The 24,991-nt window shown below is 45.9% G+C and overlaps 1 protein-coding gene across 3 annotated transcripts in view; it reads left to right on the plus strand.

Annotated features, from left to right (window-relative positions):
• The window catches only part of LDLRAD3 (low density lipoprotein receptor class A domain containing 3), a 211,228-nt gene that overhangs the window by 84,647 nt on the left and 101,590 nt on the right, over positions 1-24,991 (plus strand). For 2 of the 3 annotated variants that reach the window (XM_010831860.1, XM_010831862.1), the window contains exon 4: positions 4,722-4,856. In XM_010831860.1, coding sequence (XP_010830162.1) covers positions 4,722-4,856 — 135 coding nt within the window. The remainder of the gene's footprint in view (positions 1-4,721; positions 4,857-24,991) is intronic. The other variant, XM_010831861.1, reaches the window with a different exon arrangement.

Genomic DNA, 24,991 nt, shown 5'->3' on the forward strand with positions numbered 1-24,991 from the left:
TCCAGTACTTTGGCCACCTCATGCGAAGAGTTGACTCATTGGAAAAGACTCTGATGCTGGGAGGGATTGGGGGCAAGAGGAGAAGGGGACAACAGAGGATGAGATGGCTGGATGGCATCACTGACTCGATGGACTTGAGACTGAGTGAACTCCGGGAGTTGGTGATGGACAGGGAGGCCTGGCGTGCTGCGATTCATGGGGTCGCAAAGAGTCGGACACGACTGAGCGACTGATCTGATCTGATCTGATGGCTATATTTGGAGAAGAGCATGGCAACCCACTCCAGTATACTTTCCTCGAGAATTCCATGGACAGAGGAATGGTGGGCTGCAGTCCATGGGGTCGCAAAGAGTCAGACATAACTGAGTGACTAACACACACATGGCTATATTATTATAATTAATAGTACTATATTATAATACATTCTAATGTAACTGTATTAACTATAGTTAATAGTACCACATTATATATTTGAAAATTACCAAGAGAGTAGATCCTTGAAGTTCTCATCACAAAAATGATTTTGTAACAGTATGTGGTGACGGATGTTAACTAGACTTATTGCAATATATATCAATATCAAATCATTGCATTTTACACCCAAAACTAATATAATATTGTATGTCAGTTATTTCTCAATGGAAAAAAAACCATATTGCTGTATTCCTTATTTGCTTCAGGTTTTTAAAATAATAAAATCTTAACAAATATCATTACCAGTCTTCAGTACAGCCTTCTCTGATCCTGTCCTCCCCTTCTCTCCAGAGGCGTCCACTGACCTTACAATGCAAGTATGCATTTTTATAACTTGAATAATAGATAGCATTCTTTTGCATAGGTAATTTCATCTGAGTGGTACAACCCTATGCATATTTTTATATAACTTGCCAGTATCTTTTGTAACTTTTTCCCCATGATTATATTTGTGAGATTGATCCATCTTGATTCTGGTCCTTTCTTATTTTGTATTTTTTGCATTTGAAGTATAGTTAATTTACAATGTTGTGTTAATTTCTGCTATACAGCAAAGTGACTGTTATACACACACACATATATATATATATATTCTTTTAATCTTTTCTGTTATAGTTTATCCCAGGATATCGAATACAGTTCCCTGTGCTGTACAATAGGACCTTATTTATTGGTTCATTCATTTTTCACTGCTGTTCAGCAGGTGTTGGCCCCAAATTGTCCTATGCCCTGTTTGAAAGTTACTTAACTTTAAATGTGTTTATTACCCATAAATCAAGTTTTATTGGAACACAGCCCTGATCTTCATTTATGAGTCTTCTATGGTCACTTTGTACCACCATGGCAAAATTGAGTAGTTAAGAAAGAGACCAAGACCCAAAGGTTACTAAAAGCTAGAATGTTTACTGTCTGGTCCTGTACAGAAGAAGTTAGCCATCTCCTGCTGTAAAATTGTGTTATAACAATGTAGCTCATGGTGTTAATTCGCCTGTGGGTGAATATTTGGGTCATTGCTAATATTTTTATTTTACAAACAGTGTTTTGGTGAACATTTATGTAGCTGGAAGTGAAATGACCGAGCCGTGGGGCGTATGCCCCTTGAGCATCACCTGGTATCACTCAATTGGTCTCCGAGGTGGATCTACAAATTTACACTCCCACGAGCAGTCTCTAAGACTTCCTCTCCCTCCCCAGCCACAACCTGGAATTTTAAGACCTGAAGTTTGGCAAGTCTGCTGCGGTTCAAGTGGTGCTTTCGTTTCTGGCTGCTGTCAACATTTTTTTCAAGTTGTTACTGAGCGTTTGCCATTGCTCTGATGGGAATTGCCCGGTCATGTCCTTTGCCCATTTTCCTATTGTTTGTCTTTTTTCTTTTGAATTGTGAGAGTTCTTTCTATATTCTGATTCTGGTTCTTTTGGTTATATGCATTGGAAACAAATACATGTATTCATTCTATGCACTGAGACTGGTTTTTGGTCCTGGTGGATTCTTTATCAGTACAGCTGTGTGTTAAGGTATAGACAGTCTTCATTCATTTGGAGATATGTGTGCTCTGGACAGGGCTTCCCAGGTGCTAGTGGGAAAGAACCCGCCTGCCAGTGCAGGAGATACAAGAGATATGGGTTCAGTCCCTGGGTTGGGAAGATCGCCTGGAGGAGGACATGGCAACCAACTCCAGTATTCTTGTCTGGAGAATCCCATGGACAGAGGAGCCTGGCAGGCTACAGTCCATAGGGTCGGACAGAGTCAGACACGACTGAAACAACTTAGCACACATGCACATGATCTGGATATACTCATACTTACACATATGCACGCATATGTGTGGTACGTGTGTATGCACATGCTCGCATATGACTTCTTTTCCTTGGAAAAGTTTATGAGGTTGGAAGGGTCTAAGGCTGAAGAAAGGTCAGTAGACACCAGCAATGTCTTCAATATTGGTTCAGCACAGCCCTCCTACTGGGGGTAGGGGGATTCAGGTAAGTTTGCAGCAGCCCCTTCTTGCAAGTCTTCCCATTCGAGGTGGGATTTTCCACTTTTCCAAGGCTGTCCATTAGAGTGAGCTGATTGTTGTCGATGCTTTGGCTGCATGGACGTGACCCACAGGGTCCCAGGGAAGCCAGAGGCCACCATGGTGGGATGCTGAAGGGTTTGGAGGGCTGCCTTGGACAGAAACCAAATGTGACTTGTGGTTTTGGGTTTCCCCTTTCTGGTTTTGGCTGAAGTCAGACTTTGGTTTCAGCATGATCAAGTGGAACCATTCTCTGACCCACAGCGATTTAAGTAATTAAAACTTCCATTTCCAGGCCAGACTCCTATTGCTTGCCTTCACACTGGTCCCTCATCTTCAAAACTAAGAGTGCTGGCTTCCCCATCCCTCTGCTTCCTCTGACCTTTCAGATGAAACTTTCTGAGTTGACAAGTTAAAAAATAAAAAACTCCACAGCCCTTTGGGTCTGCAGGGCCCTGTGAAGTTTGCAGTCTGCAGCTGTGATTGCAGTGCCTCTTGACAATCGCTCTGTGAAGCAGATGGGAAAGATAAATGACAACTGCCATCTTGCTGGTGAGGACCACCCAGAGATGCTGGTGCTGACTTGTTCCTAAGCCCCTAACCGTCTTCAGTGCTGGGTCTGTCATCCTGCCCTGGTACCGTGTGTAATGCAGGTGCTGGCTCAATTCATAACCCAAGGTCCCAGGAGGGCCCATCTGCATCATCACCAGTGTCGCTGCTTCGGGAAGGGCCACGCTCTGGAGGACCGAGGCAGACATAACTTGGGGAGCACGTCCAGCATTTCCTGCGCCCCTGTGTGTCAGACTCTGCACTGCACATTTTCTCACATGTCATCTCCTTTGAGCTGTAAGTAGCAGGGCCAGATTCATGGACCTGTGACCAGCATAGGATTCGTGCTTAGCTCCGAAGCGTGCCAGACTTGCTTTTATGCCCAGCACTTATCTTTTTGAATTTTTAAATAATTTTTGAAAAATGACCTCACATTGTCAGTTCGCAGTGGGCCCTCAAATTATGGAGCCTGTACTGTGCACGGAAAAAGGAGCTGAGGCTCAGAGAAGTGAAATAAGTTACCTTAGATCACACAGCTAATAAATGGCAGAGTTGGGGCTGGAGTAATTTCTTTTGCTGCTTCATTTATCGAAAATAGAGCCCTGGAAAGAGCCTTGCTTGAATTGTGCTGCAGGGAGTGGCGAAGCAAGATAAATTGTGCAGTAGAAACAGTGATTTTCCATGGAGATTTGCTTCGTTAAGGGGTTTTGTGTTGACTCCACACTGGCTGGTTGCCACCTTCTTCCTTGAGGAGAAAGGCTGTTTTTGTCATTTTTCTTTTTAAGGTTTCTGAAAGTGCTTGTATCTGGGGGCCATTCAGGCTGACCAAGTGGGTTAATGGTTTTTTTTTTTTAAATTGCAAAGTAGACCACTGCGCTCACCTGGGTGAGCTGGAGAAACACGAGCACTTACCGGGAAGGTCCATAGTTAGGTAACCAGTAGGATCCAACATAGCCCCTGGATTACGTGTGCCATTGCTCCGTCAGCGGCAGAGGTTCATGGATCCCCAACCCAGCTTCTCCTTCCGTCTTTGCTCTTCTCTGTGTGTCCTTATGTTACTGACCGTTCCATTCCTGACTCTCCTGGGAGATTCCGGTTTTGCTCTAGACCCCTCAGAGGCTGCTGACCCACCTCGAGGTGGGCCAGTTGGGGCTGGGCATTGCCCTCTGGCCATGTTGGTATGCTTATAGGGCACCAGCATTATGCTTTGGAAGAAGCTTCTATTTTTCTTTTCAAATAATGTATTTTTTAATGTAAGTTTTATTTTTAACACCAAAAACATTTTGTACTGGTGAATAGCCAATTAGCAATGTTGTGATAGTCTCAGGTGAACAGTGAAGGGACTCAGCCATATATATATGCATGTATCCATTCTCCTCCAAGTCCCCCCTCCCATCCAGGCTGGCACATAACATTGGTCACGTACACACTGCTGTATTTAAAATGGATAACCAACCAAAACCTGTGGTATAGCAGAAAAAGGAGCCTTTAGAATGGGACAGAGTCAGTCTTGCCCTATCCAAGTCATTGCTTGACCAGTCTCCCAGGACAGGCTTTGAGACAGCCATCCGAGCTGAGTTCACTGCTTCCAGAGCAGGACATACCCCTAGATGGAGAAGGTTCTGGGCATCCCAAGGGGACTGGCTAACCTCCCTGGTGACCTGCTCTGTTCTCCCTTCACAGCAGCAAACCCTCTGCTCTGCTCCACTGCCCGCTACCACTGCAAGAATGGCCTCTGCATTGACAAGAGCTTCATTTGTGACGGGCAGAATAACTGTCAAGACAACAGTGACGAGGAAAGCTGTGAGAGTTCTCAAGGTAGGAGCCTCCCAGGTTCATAAAAAAACAAATAAATTACGACACCGCACCACAGTAACACGGAAGAAAGCAACTCCCATCCCACCTCCAAGCACAACAGCTGTGTTCATTTCTGCTCTTAGCACGCAGCTCTCGTACACATGGTTTTAACCATAGCCCACCTACCATTTTGTACTTCATATTTCTCATGCATTCAATAGCAAATACACGTTTTTCTCTTCAAAATTGTAATTTGCCCAGTCGCACTGCATATCGTGACAGTGGTCTCTACTATGGTTTTCTAAGTAGTTGCATTGTTGGGAGCCACTGAGGTGTTTCCATTGAGTTACTTCTTCAGGATAAATTTGGCAGAGTAAGACATCTGCGCAGTTCATGACTACATCTCATCATATAGCTGTTGGGAAATTTAAAAAATTTTTCCGCTGCTGCTAGTATTATCTGTGTGTATCAGGTTTACAGTAATATCCCAAGAGTTCACTCTGGTCCTCTTTTCCCTATTTTGGCTGATGTAGTAGTCATAGAATGATAGTTCCCCAAATGCTTTAGTTTGCATTTCTCTGATGATGAGCTAAGGTAACATTTTCTCCTGGGTGTTTGTTACTACTTCATTTCCTCTTGTGTGAATTGCCTATTCCTCTCAGAGCTGTTGAATGGAAACCAAAGGATGCATTTGGGGATGGAAAGATGAGCTTTTTAGGGAACCCAGAAGGACACTCAGGGGCCATAGCCTCCCCTGTTAAAACTGACCAGATACCTTTTCTTATTCATTGACTCTTTTCCAGTTAACACATATTTATTTCTTCAGTGATTAGAAAAAAATACAACAATTTTAAAAATGCATGTCAATTTTAAGGCATCCTAAAAAGTATATATTTCTAATGTTATAAGCTGGTATCATCCATATGCAATCATTACTTTTCTCACTTAGTATTAAGTTGTTGTGATCCACCCGTATTATTTTGCTGGTAGAGATAATTTGTTTTGACCGTTATTCAGTACGCCACTCTATGATTGTATCACTGATTACAGATTTAATAATGCTGCAAAAAAGAAAAACAAGATAAGGATGGATAACTGGTTAACTCATATGTTGGGAGGTAGGGTGGTTGGGAGGTAGGATGAAGTTAGATGGAGATTCCTTTTAAGGTCCTGGCTTTAATTTTAGTAGGTATTTATTACATTGTTAAGAATGAATGAATGAACAGATGGGCCATGCATAGAGCCCTGGTGAGAGTGGGCCACACATTAAGGCTTATGATCAATCCATTCCATATGCCTGAGGTCCTTAGATGAGAAAAGACAAAATCTGTATCTACTTGGACTTTGCCAAAATTTGTACAGAGAGCAGCTCTGGGAGGTGGGTCTTGGGCAGAGTTAGCCTCTGATTGTCCTGGCCTAGAAAAATCCCCTCCTTGTGTCCTCTCCTCACAAGTGGCTCTCAAAGTTTAGCTATCAGACCAGCAGGATCAGCATCACTTGGGAACTCTTTACCGCAAAGTTCAGACTGTACCCAGACCCATCGAACGGACCCTAGGGGTGAGTCCAGCAACAGTCTGTGTTTTAATAGGCCCTCCAGATAAATTGAATTCATGTGAAAATCTGTGAACCACTATAATCTATTAGCGATATGAATGTCCCTGTGCTCTGGGTGTAACTCTAGTATTGAAGGGTATGCTTTTCTCTGTCAGGCAGCTTCTAAATGTAAACTGACTGCTAATTTTGCTGCTGAAAGGAACACCAGTGTGCCCATGCGGGGGGAATACCTGACCCATCTGGGGCTTTTAAATGTCTTCCTGAAGAATTTCAGAGGCATCTTGAGTAGACACTATATTGTGTAGGATTTGACCTATTGTCATCTTAATAATAGCTAACGTTTATCGATCCCTGCCCTGTACCAGCTACTGTGCTGGGCACCTTCTGTACATGAACTCCTTTAGTCAAAATATTAATACATCCCAGCTGCTTCTGCTGGGCTTCCAGCCCTCAGAAATTACATCATTGCTTCCAGTTGATGTGGGAAAATAAAATGATATTTTATGATGCTTATTTTGATGGAATGGAGAAAACTGACCTCAAGACAGGAAATAGGGTGCTTGACATACTTTTCCTCTAATTTGATGAGGGTATGAAAAGGTCGTGTCTCCACTGAGAGCCTCCAGCTTTGTGTGCGCCTCTCCTCTCTTCTTCCTCTCGTCCCCATCTACTTCCTTTCCTTACATGTGGCCTTGCAAAGCAACAAACCCTGCCAGGACTCGGAGGCGGGAATGGGACCATGAAAGTGCAGTCATTACTGTACCTCTCAATTCCCGATGGGATGTATTGGAGACCAAACACCATGGTGGAATCGAATTTTAGTTGGGGCTTCACTGATTGGAAGTGTAAACCATTACAAGGTAATTCCACGAGCAGTGGCTTTGGAGCAGTCTTTGGAAATGACTTTCTGTTGCTTAGGAACCTTCCCTGAGAGGGTGCATCTGAGGGTCAGCAGGTGCTGCTCTGCACAAATTGGTGGTGGCCAGCACCTAGGTGGTCTTAAACACGCTGGATTCAGTCCTGGTTGAACCGATAGGTTCTTGCCAACTTTGGATGCATGACTGACGATGGCAGGCCACCCTCAGCAGTACCCAGCCCCTAGGGTTGATGTTTTGGTATGATCCCATCCCTTTGCATGTGATCTGGACCTTGTGACTTGCTTTTTTTTTTCCAGTTGTGGCAAATTACACATAACAGGGTCTTTCCAGGTGGTCCATTGGCCAGAGAATCTGCCTGCAGTGCAGGAGATGAGAGTTCGTTCCCGGGTTGGGAAGATCCCCTAGAGGAAGGCATGGCAACCCACTCCAGTATTCTTGCCTGGAGAATCCCATGGACAGAGGAGCCTGCTGGAGCTACGGTCCGTGGGGTCACAAAGAGTGGGACGTGACTGAAGTGACTTAGCATGCACACACCCACACATGACACAGAATTTACCGTATTAACCATTTTTAAATAAATGGTTCAACAGTTTACCTTGTTGTGCAGCTAAATCTCCAGAACTTTTCCATCTTGCCAAACTAAAACTCTATGCCCATTAAACAACAGCTCGCCATGCCTCCTCCTCCAGCCCCTGGCAATTCCACTTTGTTTTCATGAATTTGACTATTCTAGATACCTCCTATAAATGGAATCGTACAGCGTATTTATCTTTTGGTGACTGGCTTGCTTCACTCACATAACGTCTTCAAGGTTCATCCATGCATGTGTCAGAATTGTCTGCCTTTTTACTTGAGGCTGTATCACACTCCATTGTACACCAGTACCACATTTTGTGTATCCATTCATCTGTTGATGGACACGTGAGTTGCTCCCACCTTTTGGCTATTGTGAGTCATGCTGCTGCGAACACAGGTGTATAAATTGTGATTCACTTTTAACAAAGAAAATAGCAGTAGAAGCGATGGGATGTCAGTTCCAGTGTAAGATTACAAAAGACCCCATGTCTGTTTTTCTTACCGTCTCCCTCACTCTAATGCGGCAGCTGCCATGATGTGAGCTGTGCCACAGATAGGCCTGCATGGCAGGGAACTCCAACCAAATGCCGTGAGGAACCAAGGCCTCCAGTAACCACAAGCGTGAGCCCAAAATTGGCCTCTCCCTCGGTCCAACCTTGAACTCTCTGCGGCCCAGGAGATAACCGCAATGGTAGCCTTCTCTAACTGTAGTAAGCAGAGCTCAGCTACTCCTGGATTTCTGAGCCACAGAAACTGTGAGATAAGAACATTTGTTTTTTTTAAGCCTGTAGGTTTCAGAGTAATTTGCTACGCCATACTAGAAAACGGACACCATGAATACCTCTTATGTGGGCCCCACTTCTGATCATTCCAGTCACAGAGAGCTTATGAAGACTCGGGTGATGGTGAGAGAGGGTCAGTCCTTTGGATGGAGATCAAACAGGATGTTTACAAGACTAGCCATCACATTAAGCGCTAAGTGGCAGGCCCCGTTCCAAGCATTTGACTCACATTTTCTTACTCAGTCCTCACCAAATCCCTGTGACAGGAGGATCCAGGAAGAGAAAATGACCCTCATTTTTCTAGAGGAAGAACCTGAGGAACAGAGAGGTCCCATAGCTGTGGCATGACCACACAGCGAGTGGGCAATGAAGCCGGGAACTTAGGTCCTCCGAGGTACGAGTTAGCGTTCTCCATCACCCTGTGCTGTGGTTGTCTGGGTACCACTGTGCTGGGACCAGGAACAGCAGACCTTTCCCGCCTTCGTCCCTTGAGCTCGGCGGGGAGGTTGTGTATGAGGCTGGCATATTTTCCTCTCTTTGTATTCAAGTCCCCCTCTCAGTCAGAAAGACAAATGAGGCCTGCCTACCTTCTCCCGGGTGAGGAGTGCTAGGGAGTTAAGCTCTTTTGAAGAAGCCACCAGTGCCAGGGTAGTTAATTGAGTGTATTGGCACTCGGGTTGCAGTTTCTTTATCTCGCTTGCTGTATCCTGGTGATAATGCTTAGAGAAGAATTTGGAAAGCTGGCCGTGAGGTTGGGCACCTCACCAGAAGCTAACAGTGACGGCTTTGTCCTGTTCTTCTGTAGGATTGGGCGTGTGTGTGTACGTGTGTGAGAGACAGAGAGAGAGCACGTGAGCTGTCCTTTTTGGCACTTTGGTCAGGAGGCAGGTGATGCCGTGCCCCCTGGTGCCAGGCCCTGAACTTATGCAGGGGATACGGAAGTGGTCTTGGAGTCTCTTGAATTATGTTCTTTCCTATAGCTTATATGTTGAAGTCCTAAACCGCAGGATGTGACCTTACTTGGAAATTGAGTCCTTGCATTGAAATTAGTTACAGTGAGGTCACACTGCAGGGGGATGTGCCCCTAGTCCCGTGTGACTGATGTCCTTATCGAAAGGGCGTGTTGCGACACAGACAACAGAGGGACATGAAGACGGAACTTGGGTGATATAGCTACACGCCAGGGGACACCAGAGATTGCCAGCAAACCTCCAGAAGCCAACAGAGAGACATGGATTTTCCTTGACAGCCCCTAGCAGGAGCCAGCGTGCCAGAACCACAAGACCGAAAATGTCTTGTTGAAGCCGTCTAGTTGGTGGCATTTGTTACAGCAGCCCTAGCAAGGGCATACGGCTCTCAGGAAGTCACACTGAGGCACAGCACAGCCCTGTGCCAAGTGCCACGGCAGAAAGACAGACAGAGGCATGCGGAGCTGCTAAGAAGTGAGCAGAGTGCAAAATAAAAGGGAGGTGAGGACGTAAGGGAGTCGTGAAAGTGCTCGGGGCCTTCTTGGAATCAGGACAGTCGAGCGGGCCTCCTCCTGGTGGGGAGAGCACTGGGCCGAGCCGTGCGTGGTTAATGGGCCGTCTCCCAGCGTGCATTTTGAGATGTTCGTTTTCTGTACTCGGTGTGCAGGCCTCATTAACTCTGTCTCCACAGCAGCTCTGAGACCGAAATCAGGGTGCCAGAATGCCTCCGGCTTTCCAGCAAGTCCTGACCAAGACCGTCAACACTTCTGCTGTCCGGGCACCTTAGGACGGTGGCACTCGGGTCTTCTACCGTCTGGTCCTAAGCCCTAGCTGACCTAAATTAGCCAGCCACCCTGAGGATTGCCTATGGCGAGGGGTTGAGGGAGGGATGGAGTTGGGGGCTGGGGAGAGTAGATATAAGCTTTTATATAGAGAATGAACAAACAACAAGGTCCTACTGTAGAACACAGAGAACTGTATTCAGTATCCTATGATAAAGCATCACGGAAGAGAATATTTCAACAAAGAATATACATGTGTAACTGAGTCACTTTGCTGTATATCAGTAATTAACACGTTATTGTAAATCTACTATATTTCAATTAAAAAAAATTTTTAGTAAATAAATTAGCCAGTCACCCACTCAGATTGGGAGCTGGAGCCTAGCCTTACAATGGATAATTAGCTGCAGAAAGAAAGATTTCAGGGTAGTGATTGCTTCTTAGTCATGCTCTTAAATAAATACCTCAAATAAAGCCTGGCAGCAAAGGGAATCAAGGAGGATTCCTTACGGCCGCTGGGCAGAGGGATGAGCCGTTTGGACCGCCACTGCTAACGCAGGGGCCTTCACTCATGGTGAGCAGGGCCGTGTTCTGTCTTGTCCAGTGTGTGAGCTGGCCCTCGGTGCTGCGGAAATGTGCGGTGTGGTGTCCCTTCCCAGATCTCTCCTCCATGCGGGGCCTACGGTGGGTGGATTCTTCTCTGCAGGTCTTCGGTCCCTCCCTCTGCCCTGTGACCTGGCACAGTGGCCAGAGGCGGTTCCCTACCTGCAGATGCCAGGCTTGCTCTGACTGTGGGATGTTGGCGGACAGACGATAAAGGAGCCTGGCATGTGCCGGGCTCTCGTCCTTGCTCTCTTTCATTCTAATGTCTGCCATGAGATGACCAGACTATTGGTCCAAGGAAAAGTGACACATGGGTCAGAACTGAACCCAAGTCACAGCCTGGGGTCAGTCCCAGCAGAAGCCACAAAGATGCAGCCCACCTGCAGACCACTGCGTGAGACACTAAATCTCTGCTGTGGCCAGAGATTTTAAAGTGTGTTTGTTATATAGCAAAACCTGGCTAATTTCAGGTCCTCGGGAAATGTGTGTGTGTCTGTGTGTATTTATCACGTAAAATTTATTGACGGCTGCTATGTGCTGGGCACTGGGCCCATTAGACACAGGGACATACCTTATTTTGACAAATACCAAGATGCCATCAAGTGTAAGGCCCACTATTGTTTTATGTTTTGCTGAGAAAGAGGAAATGCTGACAATTCAGTTATGATGGACTATTGATTTTAAGATGCGTCCCAGTTTTAGAATGTTAAAATGGGAGAGGGGGGATGTGGATCTTAGAATGGAAGATGGCAATAGGAAGCAAGACAAGTGTGGTCTCTGCTCTGTTGACACCTACATCCCCGTAGGAAAAATAGGCATTGAGTTGGTTACTGGTGTGAGGAGTGTGTGGGAAGGGCAGAGGCAGGATGCTGTGGAAGTGAAGGAATTGGAGACCTTCTTGAGAAAGTGATGCTGAAGATGAAACAGGGAAGATAAGGGGAATTAACTGGACAAGAGGAGGGGAGGGTGTGGGGGAAGGAACCTTCTGGGGAGAAGGAACTATAGGCTGTAAGATCCAGGACTGAGCATGGTGACAGCATGGTGCATTTGAGGGCTTCCCAGATGGCTCAGACGGTAAAGAGTCGGCCATTTGGTGCATTTGAAAGACTGGGGAAAACAAACCAACCAACCACGTGGCGCCCTCTGGTGGACAGGAGAGGAATAACTTGGAAGTAAGTTGGCGCCATCAGCAGTGGTCTGTGGTGTGGTGAATTGGAGCCACATTAAGGATCCTGGATTTTCTCCATGGGCACTCACGGCAGTCTTCTTTTCTGGAAGAGAGTTCCAGAAAAAACATCTACTTCTGCTTCATTGACTACACTAAAAGCTTTGACTGTGTGGATCACAACAAACTGTGGAAAATTCTTCAAGAGATGGGAATACCAGACCACCTTACCTGCCTCCTGAGAAATCTGTATGCAGGTCAAGAAGCAACAGTTAGAACCGGACATGGAACAACGAACTGGTTCCAAACTGGTAAAGGAGTACGTCAAGGCCATATATTGTCACCCTGCTTATTTAACTTATACGCAGATTTCATCATGTGAAATGCCAGGCTGGATGAAACACAAGCTAGAATCAAGATTGCTGGGAGAAAAATGTCAATAACCTCAGATATGCAGATGACACCACCCTTATGGCAGAAAGCAAAGAGAAAATAAAGAGCCTCTTCATGAAAATGAAAGAGGAGAGTGAAAAAGCTGGCTTGAAACTTAGCATTCAAAAAACAAAGATCATGGCGTCTGGTGCCATCACTTCATGGCAAATAGATGGAGAAACAATAGAAACAGTGAGAGACTTTATTTTTCTGGGCTCCAAAATCACTGCAGATGGTGACTGCAGCTATGAAGTTAAAAGACACTTCCTCTTTGGAAGAAAAGCTGTGACCAACCCAGACAGCATATTAAAAAGCAGAGACATTACTTTACCAACAAAGGTCAGTCTAGTGAAGGCTATGATTCTTCCAGTCGTCATGTATGGATGTGAGAGTTGGACTGTAAAGAAAGCTGAGTGCTGAGGAATTGATGCTTTTGAACTATGGCGTTGGAGAAGACTCTTGAGGGTCCCTTGGACTGCAAGGAGATCCAACCAGTCTACCCTAAAGGAGATCAGTCCTGGGTGTTCATTGGAAGGATTGATGCTGAAGGTGAAACTCCAGTACTTTGGCCACCTGATGCAAAGAGCTGACTCATTGGAAAAGACCCTGATGCTGGGAAAGATTGAAGGAGAAGGGGACGGCAGAGGATGAGATGGTTGAATGGCATCACCGACTCGATGGACATGAGTTTGAGTGAACTCCAGGAGTTGGTGATGGACAGGGAGGCCTGGCGTGCTGCAGTCCATGGGGTCTCCAAGAGTCGGACACGACTGAGTGACTGGACTGAACTGCACTGAGTCATGGACCGGATGTGTGACCGTGACGATAGTGGGGTTAGTGACGACAGCGGGGATGGACAGGGTGATGGCCTCAGGATGTATCGGCAGCTAGCATTGCTAGTTGGGGCTTCCTTGGTGGCTCAGCTGGTAAAGAATCTGCCTGCAATGTAGGAGACCTGGGTTCGATCCCTGGGTTGGAAAGATCCCCTGGAGAAGGAAATGGCTACCTACTCCAGTATTCTGGCCTGGAGAATTCCATGGGGTTGCAGAGAATGGGCACGACTGAGCAACTTTCACTTTCATTTTCACTTTTGCCGAGCTTTGATGATAAACTCCATGAGGTTGGCCAGGGGTAGAAAGGGGTAGAAAGCGTGTCTCCAGGGGGATGCTATTTTTATGGGACCGGAGAACCTGCTGTAGTATTTTCCAGTTAGGCCTGCTCTTTGCTCTTCCACTCGAGCTCCCCAACCCTGCAACTGGCCTGGGTAGTTGAGGGGAAAAGGAGCTTACGCTTTTGGAAGAGACCTTGGCTTTCTGTCGCAAAATGAAACCAAGTGACGTGTAGCCAAAGACATGTAAAGAAATCATGGAGGGCATGAGATGGGAGAAGTGCTAATTTTTTGTTTTGTTTTTCAAGTATGAATGGAGAAGAGCTTTTATAGTTAAAAAATAAAATAGTAGCCTGGGGTTAGGGGATCCAGCCCCAAAAGTCACAACCTAGAATTTGATGGGCGGTCAGTATTCACTGCAAAGCTCGTGTCACCAGACGATGTCAAGAGCCTCATTAGAGGGACCCTGGGAAAGAGTCGTCACTCTGAAAGAATTTATTTGGCCTCACCTAGAGTAAAACTGCTGGAGGTACGATTAACAGGAGGAATGTAGAAGCCTTTTTTCTACTTTTAATTTGAGACTTTGAAAGCCCAGCTGGGCTGGGAGAGGCAGAAATGCTGACTTCAGTGGAAGACCCAGAAGGAGGTTGAGAGAGGTTGATTGTGCCTTTCTGTACCTGTGGGGTTCTCTTCTTAGTAATTGAGTGTTTGTCTCACGGAAGCCTCTTTCCCTTTACCCACTGCAGCAGGCGCTTAGATTTCTAATGTGTCCCTCATTTAGAAGCAAGTCAGAATGATTCTCTACTCATCAGAGTAATTGCTTCCTGATCTCGTAGCCAGCGTGCTTATCTTCCGAGCTGTTTCTCCAGTCTCCCCCACTCCCCACACAGGTCCCCTTTCTCTTTGCATCTCCTGGCTTCTGTCCCCATCTGTCCCTCCCTCTGTCCCCCTGCCTGGACACCTGGTAGAGCATGTCTCTTCCCGAGGCAGACGGACCAAGTTTCCGGGCAGGGGGACCCAGTGTGGGGCTCTCTGCAAGTTTTTTGAGTCTCGGGACAAGCCGTCTTGTGTGGTCTGATTGTGCGGGGGACGTTTGTCTGTCTGTGGACAGCTTGTGGCCCTCAGCTTCCCACCCAACACCCTTTTACCATCTTGACTCTTCCTTACCTTCATCAAACACCAATCATTTGCACCGTGCCTGTTACTGCCCGGCTCCCCCTGGGTTCTGGAAGAAACACAAAGCTCGATCAGAGCGCACTTGATCATAGTCAGAAACAACACCCTGTGGATAATCACCATGAAGTGTATCCCTGGGTCAGGAAGATCCCCTGGAGGAGAGCATGGCTACCCCCTCCAATATTCTTGCCTGGAGAATCCCCATGGACAGAGGAGCCTGGTGGGCTACAGTCTATGGAGTCGGACAGGACTGAAGCAACTTAGCATGCTCAGGCACATGATTAATGCTGCGATAGGGGAAGGAGGAGCATGGCTTGCCGAGACACAAGGACATGACTAGTCCTTGAGGGGTGACTGTTTTTCCTAGGGGAATGTGGCAAGACTTCAGAGGATGAAGTCTCTGTCCAGACATTAAGGATAAATAAAAATGGACCCAGAAACAAGCATGAGGCTGGCATCTAGCCAGAGGGAACAGCGTATTCAGAGGCAGAGATTCCGAATGGCCAGAGCAGCGTGTGTGCTTATGTGTGGAGTGGGGTGGGGTTGTCTGGGGTGGGGTGGGGGGTGAAGCTGTCAGGGGGGTTGAGCTGGCTTGTGCAGGCCCCCTCCCTGCATGCTTCAATTGGAAGGTGGAGCCGGAGGAGGAAAATCAGGAGAAATGAGATGCTCTGCTCTGGTGATGGAATCCACGGGAGGGGCTGGTTATCATTGCCTGTGATGAGGATTCTGATCCTCTGTGGATCTTACGGAGCTTTGCGGTCCCACTGGCAGAGGAAATCTAATTCAGACTTGCGGATATTGTAAATGAGACTGCGGAGTGACAGATTCTGTGAATCCTCCAGCGTGAGAATAGCTTGGGAGGTTAGATGATGGCCACGCTCTGGAGATTCCCCAGCCCCCACCCTTGATTTGAAAATCTCCCTTGGGTTACACAATCCAGTAATTCTCTTTCTTGGGGGTGGGGGTGGTTGGAGGGGCTCTGGTTTGGCTACCTGAGAGCTCTTGCTTTGATGTTGCAGATATCTTGCCATAGCCCCCAAATGCTTCCAGCACCCCTTTCTTGTTCTCTCCTTGTTTCTCTCTGGAAACTCAGCAGCTTATCAGTCTGGTTACTGTTTGGTCCTGGAATGCTGCAATACGATTCTAATATATGCTCCCCTTCCCTGAGTTCCCTTCCTTGAGGTCCTGTGCCCTCTGTAATGTGTGTGCTGCTCAAATTACCATCAAAGTCGGCTTTTACTGAAGGTCTTCTTTTGCTGGGGCACTGCTGGGTGCTCTGAGAAATCAGGAAAATGTCCTGAAGCTGCTCTGTTCCCTAATAGTTTAATTTTCAGCTAGAGAGGAAGACCAGAAGTACAGAACCACTCCTTTGACCAATACTACTAACCTGAGAAATGTCCCATGAAGCCCCTTCATTTGACAGTATGTCAACATTAATGCTCCATGCATTCTGGGGCCAAAGTATATTGGATATCATGCTCCTTGCTCTGCCCTCAGCTCCTTCTAGACTGTCTGCTCCACTCATGACCTCTGGAAGGGCCAGCCCTCCGCTTTCCAAGGTCGTTCCCAACCACCTCAGTCACTGTTGACTCAACCAGACTTGGACACCTGACCCACGGCCAGTCAGTTCCTGGGCTGGCCAGCAGTGAATCAGAATGACTCTCTCAAGCTCAGAAGCTCAGGGTTGAATGAATCAGCCTTAGGAAGCTAAGCAAACATTGTGTAGAGATAGGACCCAGCCATGTGGAAGCCACAGGTGGGAGGGGCAGAATTCACAGCATAAGGGCACTGGTCTGCCCTTCCCAACCGTGTCTTCCACATGGCTGGGTCCTATCTCTACACGATGTTTGCTTAGGAGACATCTAAGAGACCTGAGGTGGTAGTCTCCAGAGAGAGATGGATAGAGTATGGGTTTTATCTTGGATGGCTTCCCAAGTCCTTGCTCTAGCTCTCATGAGACCCGATATCTCTAGCTTTCACTGAGGCCTCTGGAACCTAGACCAGACCTTCTTCTTCATTTGAACTGGCTTGAGTGGGTTACGAGGGATAATCTACTGAAAGAGTGGTCAGTGTCAATCATACATGAAATCAAGCAAGATTTTCATACTTCAGATGATTAGGACGGTCTTGAGAGATGGGAAAGCAGAGAAAACAAAGATATGAGCAAATTTGGGGGCATCTTTAGTATCCAGTTGCTAGTATTTTTTCTCAGATTCTTTCTTTCACAAGGTTCTTAGTGTAAAGGACTTGAGACAGTTCAGGAACTAGGTGTTAGTTTAGGAAATAGGCTGAGCTGCTATAACAAAGAGACCTTATCATTCAGCGTCTTAAATGTGATGGAGGTTATAACTGAAATAAGTACCTCAACTAAGATGAATTCTCTCACATATAACATCCCAGGGATGAGCAGTCTGGGCCAGTAGGGAGCTCTGCCCTCCCCTAAGGATGCTCCAGTGGTCACTATTTCCCAGACATCAGGAAGGAGGAAAGAGGGGGAGACCAGATGGACTGCTTCACTTTTAAGGCAATGAACCAAAAGTTGCACAATCACTTTCATTCCTAATCCAGAGACCTGAACATAGTCACGTGACCTTAGCTAGCTGCAAGAGAGGCTGACAAAGGCATTCTTAATCTTTGTGGGTTTTTATATGCTCAGCTAAAACCCAGGAGTCTATATCTGCAAAGACAGAAAGGGAGGATGGAGAAATACTGGGGCATAATTGGTCACAGTCTCTTTTAAACTGAGCTGATAGTTCAGAGGTTTGTGCATGCCCACACCATGTCCTGTGGGTTTTTCGTGTGGACTGCCACCAGACCACAGATTTTTATCTGAGTGGCACTGATTCCTGCAGCCTGAGAGAGAACATTCTGGATGTGCTTTGCCTCTTCACGCTCTCAAGCAAAATAGGTCTGAGCTGAAGTGCCCTGCTGTGCCAAACAGGGAAACCCAGTTATACACCCAATAGGGGCAGCTCCTCTGCATTCCCAGGTGTGCAGTTGAAAAGGCACTTCATGTATTTCTTTGTTCCTTCATGGTCTCACTTATTGTAAGCCTGTTGTGACCCTGTGCAAGCTTTTATCTTGATTTTGGAATGTGATCAAGGTGATAAGTTATTCTTCAGATGGCAGGAACATGACTTTGATTCTGCTTTTTTTCCCTGGAGTCAGTGGGCCTCAGATTTGGGTCAGTTTGCAGCTGAAGGAAATCTCCAGGGACAGGTGCTTTGTCCTCATTAGCTGATTTGTTAGGCAGGCTTTCCCATGTGGCTCAGAACCTTTTACAGTGTTTCCTTCAGACTCCTTTGGCCTCCCAGCGCCTGTCTGCTTCCCTTCTGGAAACGTGTATTTGGAGAACGTGTCTGTCTAGTGTGTCCCTCCCCCCACCCCAAGCCCGCATCCCCATGCTGTCCACAGCTCAGTTACATCTTTTTTCTCCCAGTCTGCGTGTAACAGATTTAAAGCATGTCCACAGATCCTTTGGCATCCTTCCATCACGAAGTGAAGCCTTCCTCTGGAAACTGGGCGGGCTTATTTTGATCAACAGAGAATGATAGAAGTGATGGCTGTGTGACTTCTGTGACTGTGAAAGGCCACGCAGCTTCCTTTTTGCTCCTGGAACGCCCCCTGCTGAAAGCTTCAGCAGCACGTAAGCAGTCCAGCTGCCCTGGGGCCGCCATGTTGTAAGGAAGCCCTAACTAGTGTCCAGGGAGAGACCTTGGAGAGACTCGTGAGAGCGAGATGCCTGGGCAGGCCCTGTCTGACTGCAACACCATGTGAGACCCCGAGCCAGAAATGTCTCTCCTTTTCCGAAATCCTGAACCAAACAAACTGTGAGAGATAACAAAATGCCATTGTTTGGAGCTGTTACATTTGGGGATGATTAGTTATGCAGTCAGAGAAGGCAATGGCACCCCACTCCAGTACTCTTGCCTAGAAAATCACATGGACGGAGGAGCCTGGTAGGCTGCAGTCCACAGGGTCGCTAGAGTCAGACACGACTGAGCGACTTCACTTTCACTTTTCACTTTCATGCATAGGAGAAGGAAATGGCAACCCACTCCAGTGTTCTTGCCTGGAGAATCCCAGGGACGGGGGAGCCTGGTGGGCTGCCGTCTATGGGGTCACACAGAGTCGGACACGACTGAAGCGATGCAGCAGCAGCGGAAGTTATGCAGTAGTAGGTAACCAGAACCTCAGTCAGTTAAAAGACATCTCCCTGGGCTCCCTGCAGGGAAGAAGCTGATTGGCTTCAGCTCTTCACCGGGCCCCTCATTTCCCAGAGGGCTTTCACGGGGCCGTTGTGTGCCGAGTGCTCCCAAGGTAGCATTGCACATGTGGACTGGAAACGCTGCTGACCCGCAGGCTCTGCTGTGTCGTGTCTCAGTCACACAGTCACCCCATAGGGGCTGCATAAAGTGCTTCTGATGGAAGCTGAGCCCAAGTCTATGCCCACCACTTCCTCAGTGTGAGACAGATACTTGAGGGGGTGGAGCTTGATTTTCTCTGCCAGCCCAGTGTTGGCATGAAGGATACAGAGAACATTTAACGTGAGAAAGTTAAAAAAAAAAGAATCATTAGGCTTTGGGTATAAATTTAGGAGCCATCTGAGTTGTAAGACCTCCCCATCACCTTACAGTAGTATTAGCCGTATTCATGATACAACATGAACGAGCCAACACTTTCAAGAGCCAAGACTCGGCTTCAGGTCACCTGGCAGCTCTGCTAGTTAGCAGCTCTGTGACTTTGGGCAAGTTGCTAAACTACTCTGAGCCGCTTCAACACCAAGATGACAAGGGCTGGCTGTAGGATTGCTAGAAGGAAAAGTGAGAGCGCATAAAGCTCAGAGCAGGTGTTCCTGAGTGTGGGTTCCATTCCCCAGGGGTCAGCATTCCTCTCTGTAACCAGCAAGCACCATAGCTACTGGCCAGAGCTTTTTCTCTTCAGGGAAACACTAAATGTAAAAGAATCAGGTAAGCTCTCCAGGATGCTCTGTCTCTGACAGCTAACAAGGTTTTCTCCTTCCTGCCTACCAGCAAGGAGCCAGGGCCCGGGCTTGGTTTCATCTGGCGTCTTTGTTCCTGGCCTACAAAAGTGGAAAAGGCAATGGAACATTCCAGACTGTGAACATTCGCAGAGAAGTAGCGTGGGGCAGACCCTCTGCCAAGGAAGCGGGGATGGGAGATGCTCAGGAGGGGCTTCTGCTGTCAAAGTGTCTCCATAATAACTTCCCTGGTTATGTCCTTAGACAAGCTGTCTTATTGGTAAATAACAGGGGTGAATTAATATTAGCGGTTATTCATTCAGCGGCTGTTACTGAATGTTAGGCGCTTGGCAAAGACCATTGAACAAGTGGCCCTCCTCCATTCATGGTTCTCTCCATTCCTAAGGACTGGCACCAGTTTAAAAGCCATGTGTGAATCTTGATTAGTTTGGAAGAAATTAACTTTGATGATTTATCAGGAAGAACAAAGATTTGCCTTCCGATTGCAGGAGTCATCTCTTAGAGCAAAAAAACCCCAAAAACTGTAAGATGTAGAATCTGGGAGAAAAGGGAGAAAAAAGTCTCTGGAGTGACTGATCATCCATTCTACACAATCACACTTGGAGACGTGAGGAAAAGACGAGTCCCCCCAGACTAATTTATGGCGTGTTTCCTGTTAGAATTTCAAAATTCACACAGAGGGCATTAAAATATGACTTCACATCATATTTAGTACACGCTATATTTAAAACTGGGATATGAACAGAAATGTGAAGCAGGAACCAGGACGGTTTTTGCTGCTTTCTGCTGTTGGCTTTTTTTGTTTCCATTATTCTCCCTTATTGTTTTCCATTAAAAGTACTTTGAATCAGAACCACACCATGAATTTTCAAAATTATTCAGCTAGAACAAGTCAGAAGCATCACAGTGCCCCAGCTGAACTGGACTGGTAATTGTCCAAGTCCCTGGCTCCCCGCACAGGCTGACAGTGTGCCCAGCAACGTGACGACCATGGCTGCAGTGGTGTCCACAGGACTGTGGTCCTCATGGGCTCTGCCGGTTCAGAGATGCCTCCGATGGCACTGTTCTCTGCTTGGTCACCCCTTTAGTTCCCAATCTGGTAGTAAAATTTAGATGATTCTGTAAGATGTTTATATCCCCCGAGAATAGATCATGAAAGTGGAAATGAGCAATGAGCGTGATCAGGGTTCTATGGAGGCAGAAATAACTTAAAGAGGAAGGAAGTATGGTCAGTGGCAAGGAGTATTTGGAGCTAAAAAAATGTTACCCTGGAGAAATGTAGAGGGGAGAGAGGGCATTTGGAAATGTTGATGGTGAATTTCAAAATGATGGGGCGGGTGGTGGAGACATGATTGGCATTTGGTGGATGGGGTCAGGGAAATTCAATGCCTTTCATTGTGGGGTACGGTCTCACAAAGAATCATGCCCCTCACCCCCAAATACCATGAATGCTCTGCTTGAGAAACTTTAGATAAACTCTTTGATCTTTTAAAGGAGACAACAGAGATCTAGAAAGCGATGTGGTTTGTCCAAGGTCACACAGCTTAGAAGTGACAAGACTGGACAGGAATCCAATTTTTCGGACACTAAAAATCAGGTCTCTTCCCATTATGCTTCCCACGGGGGGCTTCCCAGGTGGCACAGTGGTAAAGAATCTGCCTGTCAATGCAGGAGACACAGAGGCATGGGTTCCATCCCTGGGTCGAGAAGATCCCCTGGAATAGGAAATGGCAACCCACTCCAGTATTCTTGCCTGGAAAACCCCTTGGACAGAGGAACCTGGCAGGCTCTTGGGGTCTCAAAGAGTCAGACACGACTGAGTGACTGACCAGGCATGCATGCACGTGATAACTCTATGTTTAATTCTTTGAGGAGCCTCCAGACAGTTTTCTAAAGTGGCTGCACCATTTTACATTCCCACCAACAGAGTTCTGGTTTTTCCAGATCCTCACCAACATTTACAATTGTCTTTTTATTGCTTATCATAGCCCTCCTTGTGGTGTGAAACAGTATTACATTGTGGTTTTGATTGGCCTTTTCCTAATGACTAACGACTCGGTGGACGTGAGTTTGAGTGAAGTCCGGGAGTTGGTGATGGACAGGGAGGCCTGGCGTGCTGTGATTCATGGGGTCGCAGAGTCGGACACGACTAAGCGACTGAACTGAACTGAACTGAACTGAATGATGTTGAGTATCTTCTCATGTGCTTATTGACCATTCATTTATCATCTTTGGAGAAATGTCTCTTCAAATCCTTTGCCCATTTTTAGGTTGAATTGTTTGTCTTTTTATTGTTGAATTGTAAAGGTTTGTTATATCTTCTTCAAACAAGTCCTTTATCAAATATATGACTTGCAAATATTTTCTTCCATCCTGTGAGTTGTCTTTTCACCTTCTTGACAGTGTCATTTGCAACACAAAAGTTTTTAATTTTGATAAAGTTCAATTCCCCTGTGTTTCCTTTTGTTGTTTGTACTTTGAGTTTCATATTTAACAAACCATTTCCTACTCCAAGGTACCGAAGATTTACTCATCTGTGTTTTCCAAGGGTTTTATAGTTTTGGCCCTTGCACTTAGGCCTGGGATCCTTTTTTTAGTTCATTTTCCTGTGTGTGCGATTCGGGAGTCCAGATTCATTCCTTTGCTTTTTGATATCCAGTTGTCCCAGCCCTTCTGTTGAAAAGGCTGTTTTTTCCCCTATTGAATTGTCTTGGCACCCTTGTCTGCTTTGTCTTTAATAAATAAACTGCCTAGACTCCCTTAGCTATATTTCTTGTCTGGGGACAAGTTCACAAGTAGTGCATGACAGTCCTTTCCTTCTCAAGATTTATATTCATAAATGTTAGGATGAACCAACAAACACACTTGAAAGAAGACAAAGTTGTGTGATGATGTAGCAAGTATTTTTTTTTTAAGTGGCCACATCCCTTCCTCATTGGAGGACCTCATCATACCATGTCCTTCCCCTTCATCAAGCCCGTGGCAATCTTTCATCCAAATAATATTACTTCTTTTTATTCTGCAGGTAGTGGTAGTAGCAGCTCTAGGTGTACTACATGGAAACTGTCATATGTGTGTTTAACTATGTTCTGGGCACTTCTCTGAGGATTTCATACATGTCAATCATTTAAATCACAAGAACCCCATGAAGCGATCAATAACTATTATCCACGTTTTATCAATGAAGAAGATGAAACCTCTTAACATCACTATTTGCAGATGACATGATTTTTTGAATAGAAAACCCTGAAAACTTCACCAAAAAAAGCTACTAGAAATAATTATTATAGTAAGTTTGTGGGGAACAAAATCAACATACAAAAATCCGTTGTGTTTCTATATGCTAACGATGAGCCAGCAGAAAGAAAACTTAAGAAAATCTCATTTACAATTGTAACAAAGAGAATAAAATACTTAGGAATAAATTTAACCGAGGAAGTGAAAGACCTATACGCTGAAAACTATAAGATACCGTTGAAAGAAATTGAAGAAGACATAAATAAATGGAAAGATATTCTGTGCTTATGGAGTGAAAGAATTAACATTGTTAAAATGTTTTTATTACCTAAAGCAATCTATAGCTTCACTGCAGTCCCTGTTAAAACCCCAAGGACATTTTTCACAGAAATAGAACAGAAAAATTCTAAAACTTGTATGGAATCACTAAAGACCCAGAATAGCAAAGCAATACTGGAGAGAAAAAGACCAAAGCTGAAGATTTAATATTCCCAGATTTCAAACTATGCTATAAAGTTATGGTAATCAAAACAGCATGGTACTTGGCAGAAAAATAGGTTCAGTAAGTCCTTGGCAAACATGTTCCATTCTGAGAGTACATTCATAAGTCCTATTTGTTCAGAAGTCTGACAGAGTTAGCTTAGGTATCCAACTAACACAGCCAGCTAAATAGTAGTGTGTGTGTGTGTGTGTGTGTGTGTGTGCACGCGTGTGCGTGCGTGCATGATTGCATGCATACTCAGTCCTGTCCAACTCTATGAGACCCGATGAACTGTAACCTACCTGGCTCCTCTGTGATGGAATTTTCCAGGCAAGAATAGTGGAGTGGGCAGACATTTCCTCCTCCAGGGAAATCTTCCCAACCCAGGAATTGAACCCAAGTCTCCTGTGGTTTCTCATTGCCAGATGGGTGCTTTACCACTGAGCCACCTGGGAAGCCCAGTGGAATATGATATAGTGGAATATTCTATATGTATATGGAATATACATGTAATGAGTACTATTCAGTTATAAAAAAGATAAAATACTGCCATTTGCAACAACATAGATGGTATTATGCTAAGTGAAATAAGTTAGATGGAGAAAGAAAAATACCAGGTGATTTCACCCCTATATGGAACTGCTGCTGCTGCTGCTAAGTCGCTTCAGTCGTGTCCGACTCTGTGTGAGCCCATAGACGGCAGCCCACCAGGCTCCCCCGTCTCTGGGGTTCTCCAGGCAAGAACACTGGAGTGGGTTGCCGTGTCCTTCTCCAATGCATGAAAGTGAAAAGTGAAAGTGAAGTCGCTCAGTCACATCCGACTCCTTGTGACCCCATGGACTGCAGCCTACCAGGCTCCTCTGCATGGGATTTTCCAGGCAAGAGTACTGGAGTGGGGTGCCATTGCCTTCTCCCTATATGGAACAAAATCCCCCAAATAAGTGAATAAGCCAAACCAAACAAAGACATAGATGAAGAGAACAGAGTTATTGGAGGGTAAGGGTGGTGGAGAGGGTGAGATGGATGAAGAGGATTAACTGTATGGTGATGGATGGAAACCCAATTTTTGGTGGTGAGAACACACCATTTAGTGTACACGCAAGTAAAATATAATGTTGTACACATGGAATTCATATAATATTATAAATCAGTGTCACCTCAATAAAAAATTTTTTTAAACCACTGTATAAGGACATAAATGGTAAAATGTTGAGTTTATTCTTTGAAACTCAGAAGGCAATGGCACCCCACTCCAGTACTCTTGCCTGGAAACAAACAAACAAACTGAGCTCTAAGAGACCCAGATTTCAGCTTAGAAGTGGGATATATCACTATGTCACCATAGGTGTGTACAAAAACCTGCAAATACCAGGTGTGGGGTCTTCAGAAGGATCCAGAGGAGGGGATGGGAC

Source organism: Bison bison, unplaced genomic scaffold (assembly GCF_000754665.1).
Source record: "Bison bison bison isolate TAMUID 2011002044 unplaced genomic scaffold, Bison_UMD1.0 scf7180017864531, whole genome shotgun sequence".
NCBI classification, from domain to species: domain Eukaryota; kingdom Metazoa; phylum Chordata; class Mammalia; order Artiodactyla; family Bovidae; genus Bison; species Bison bison.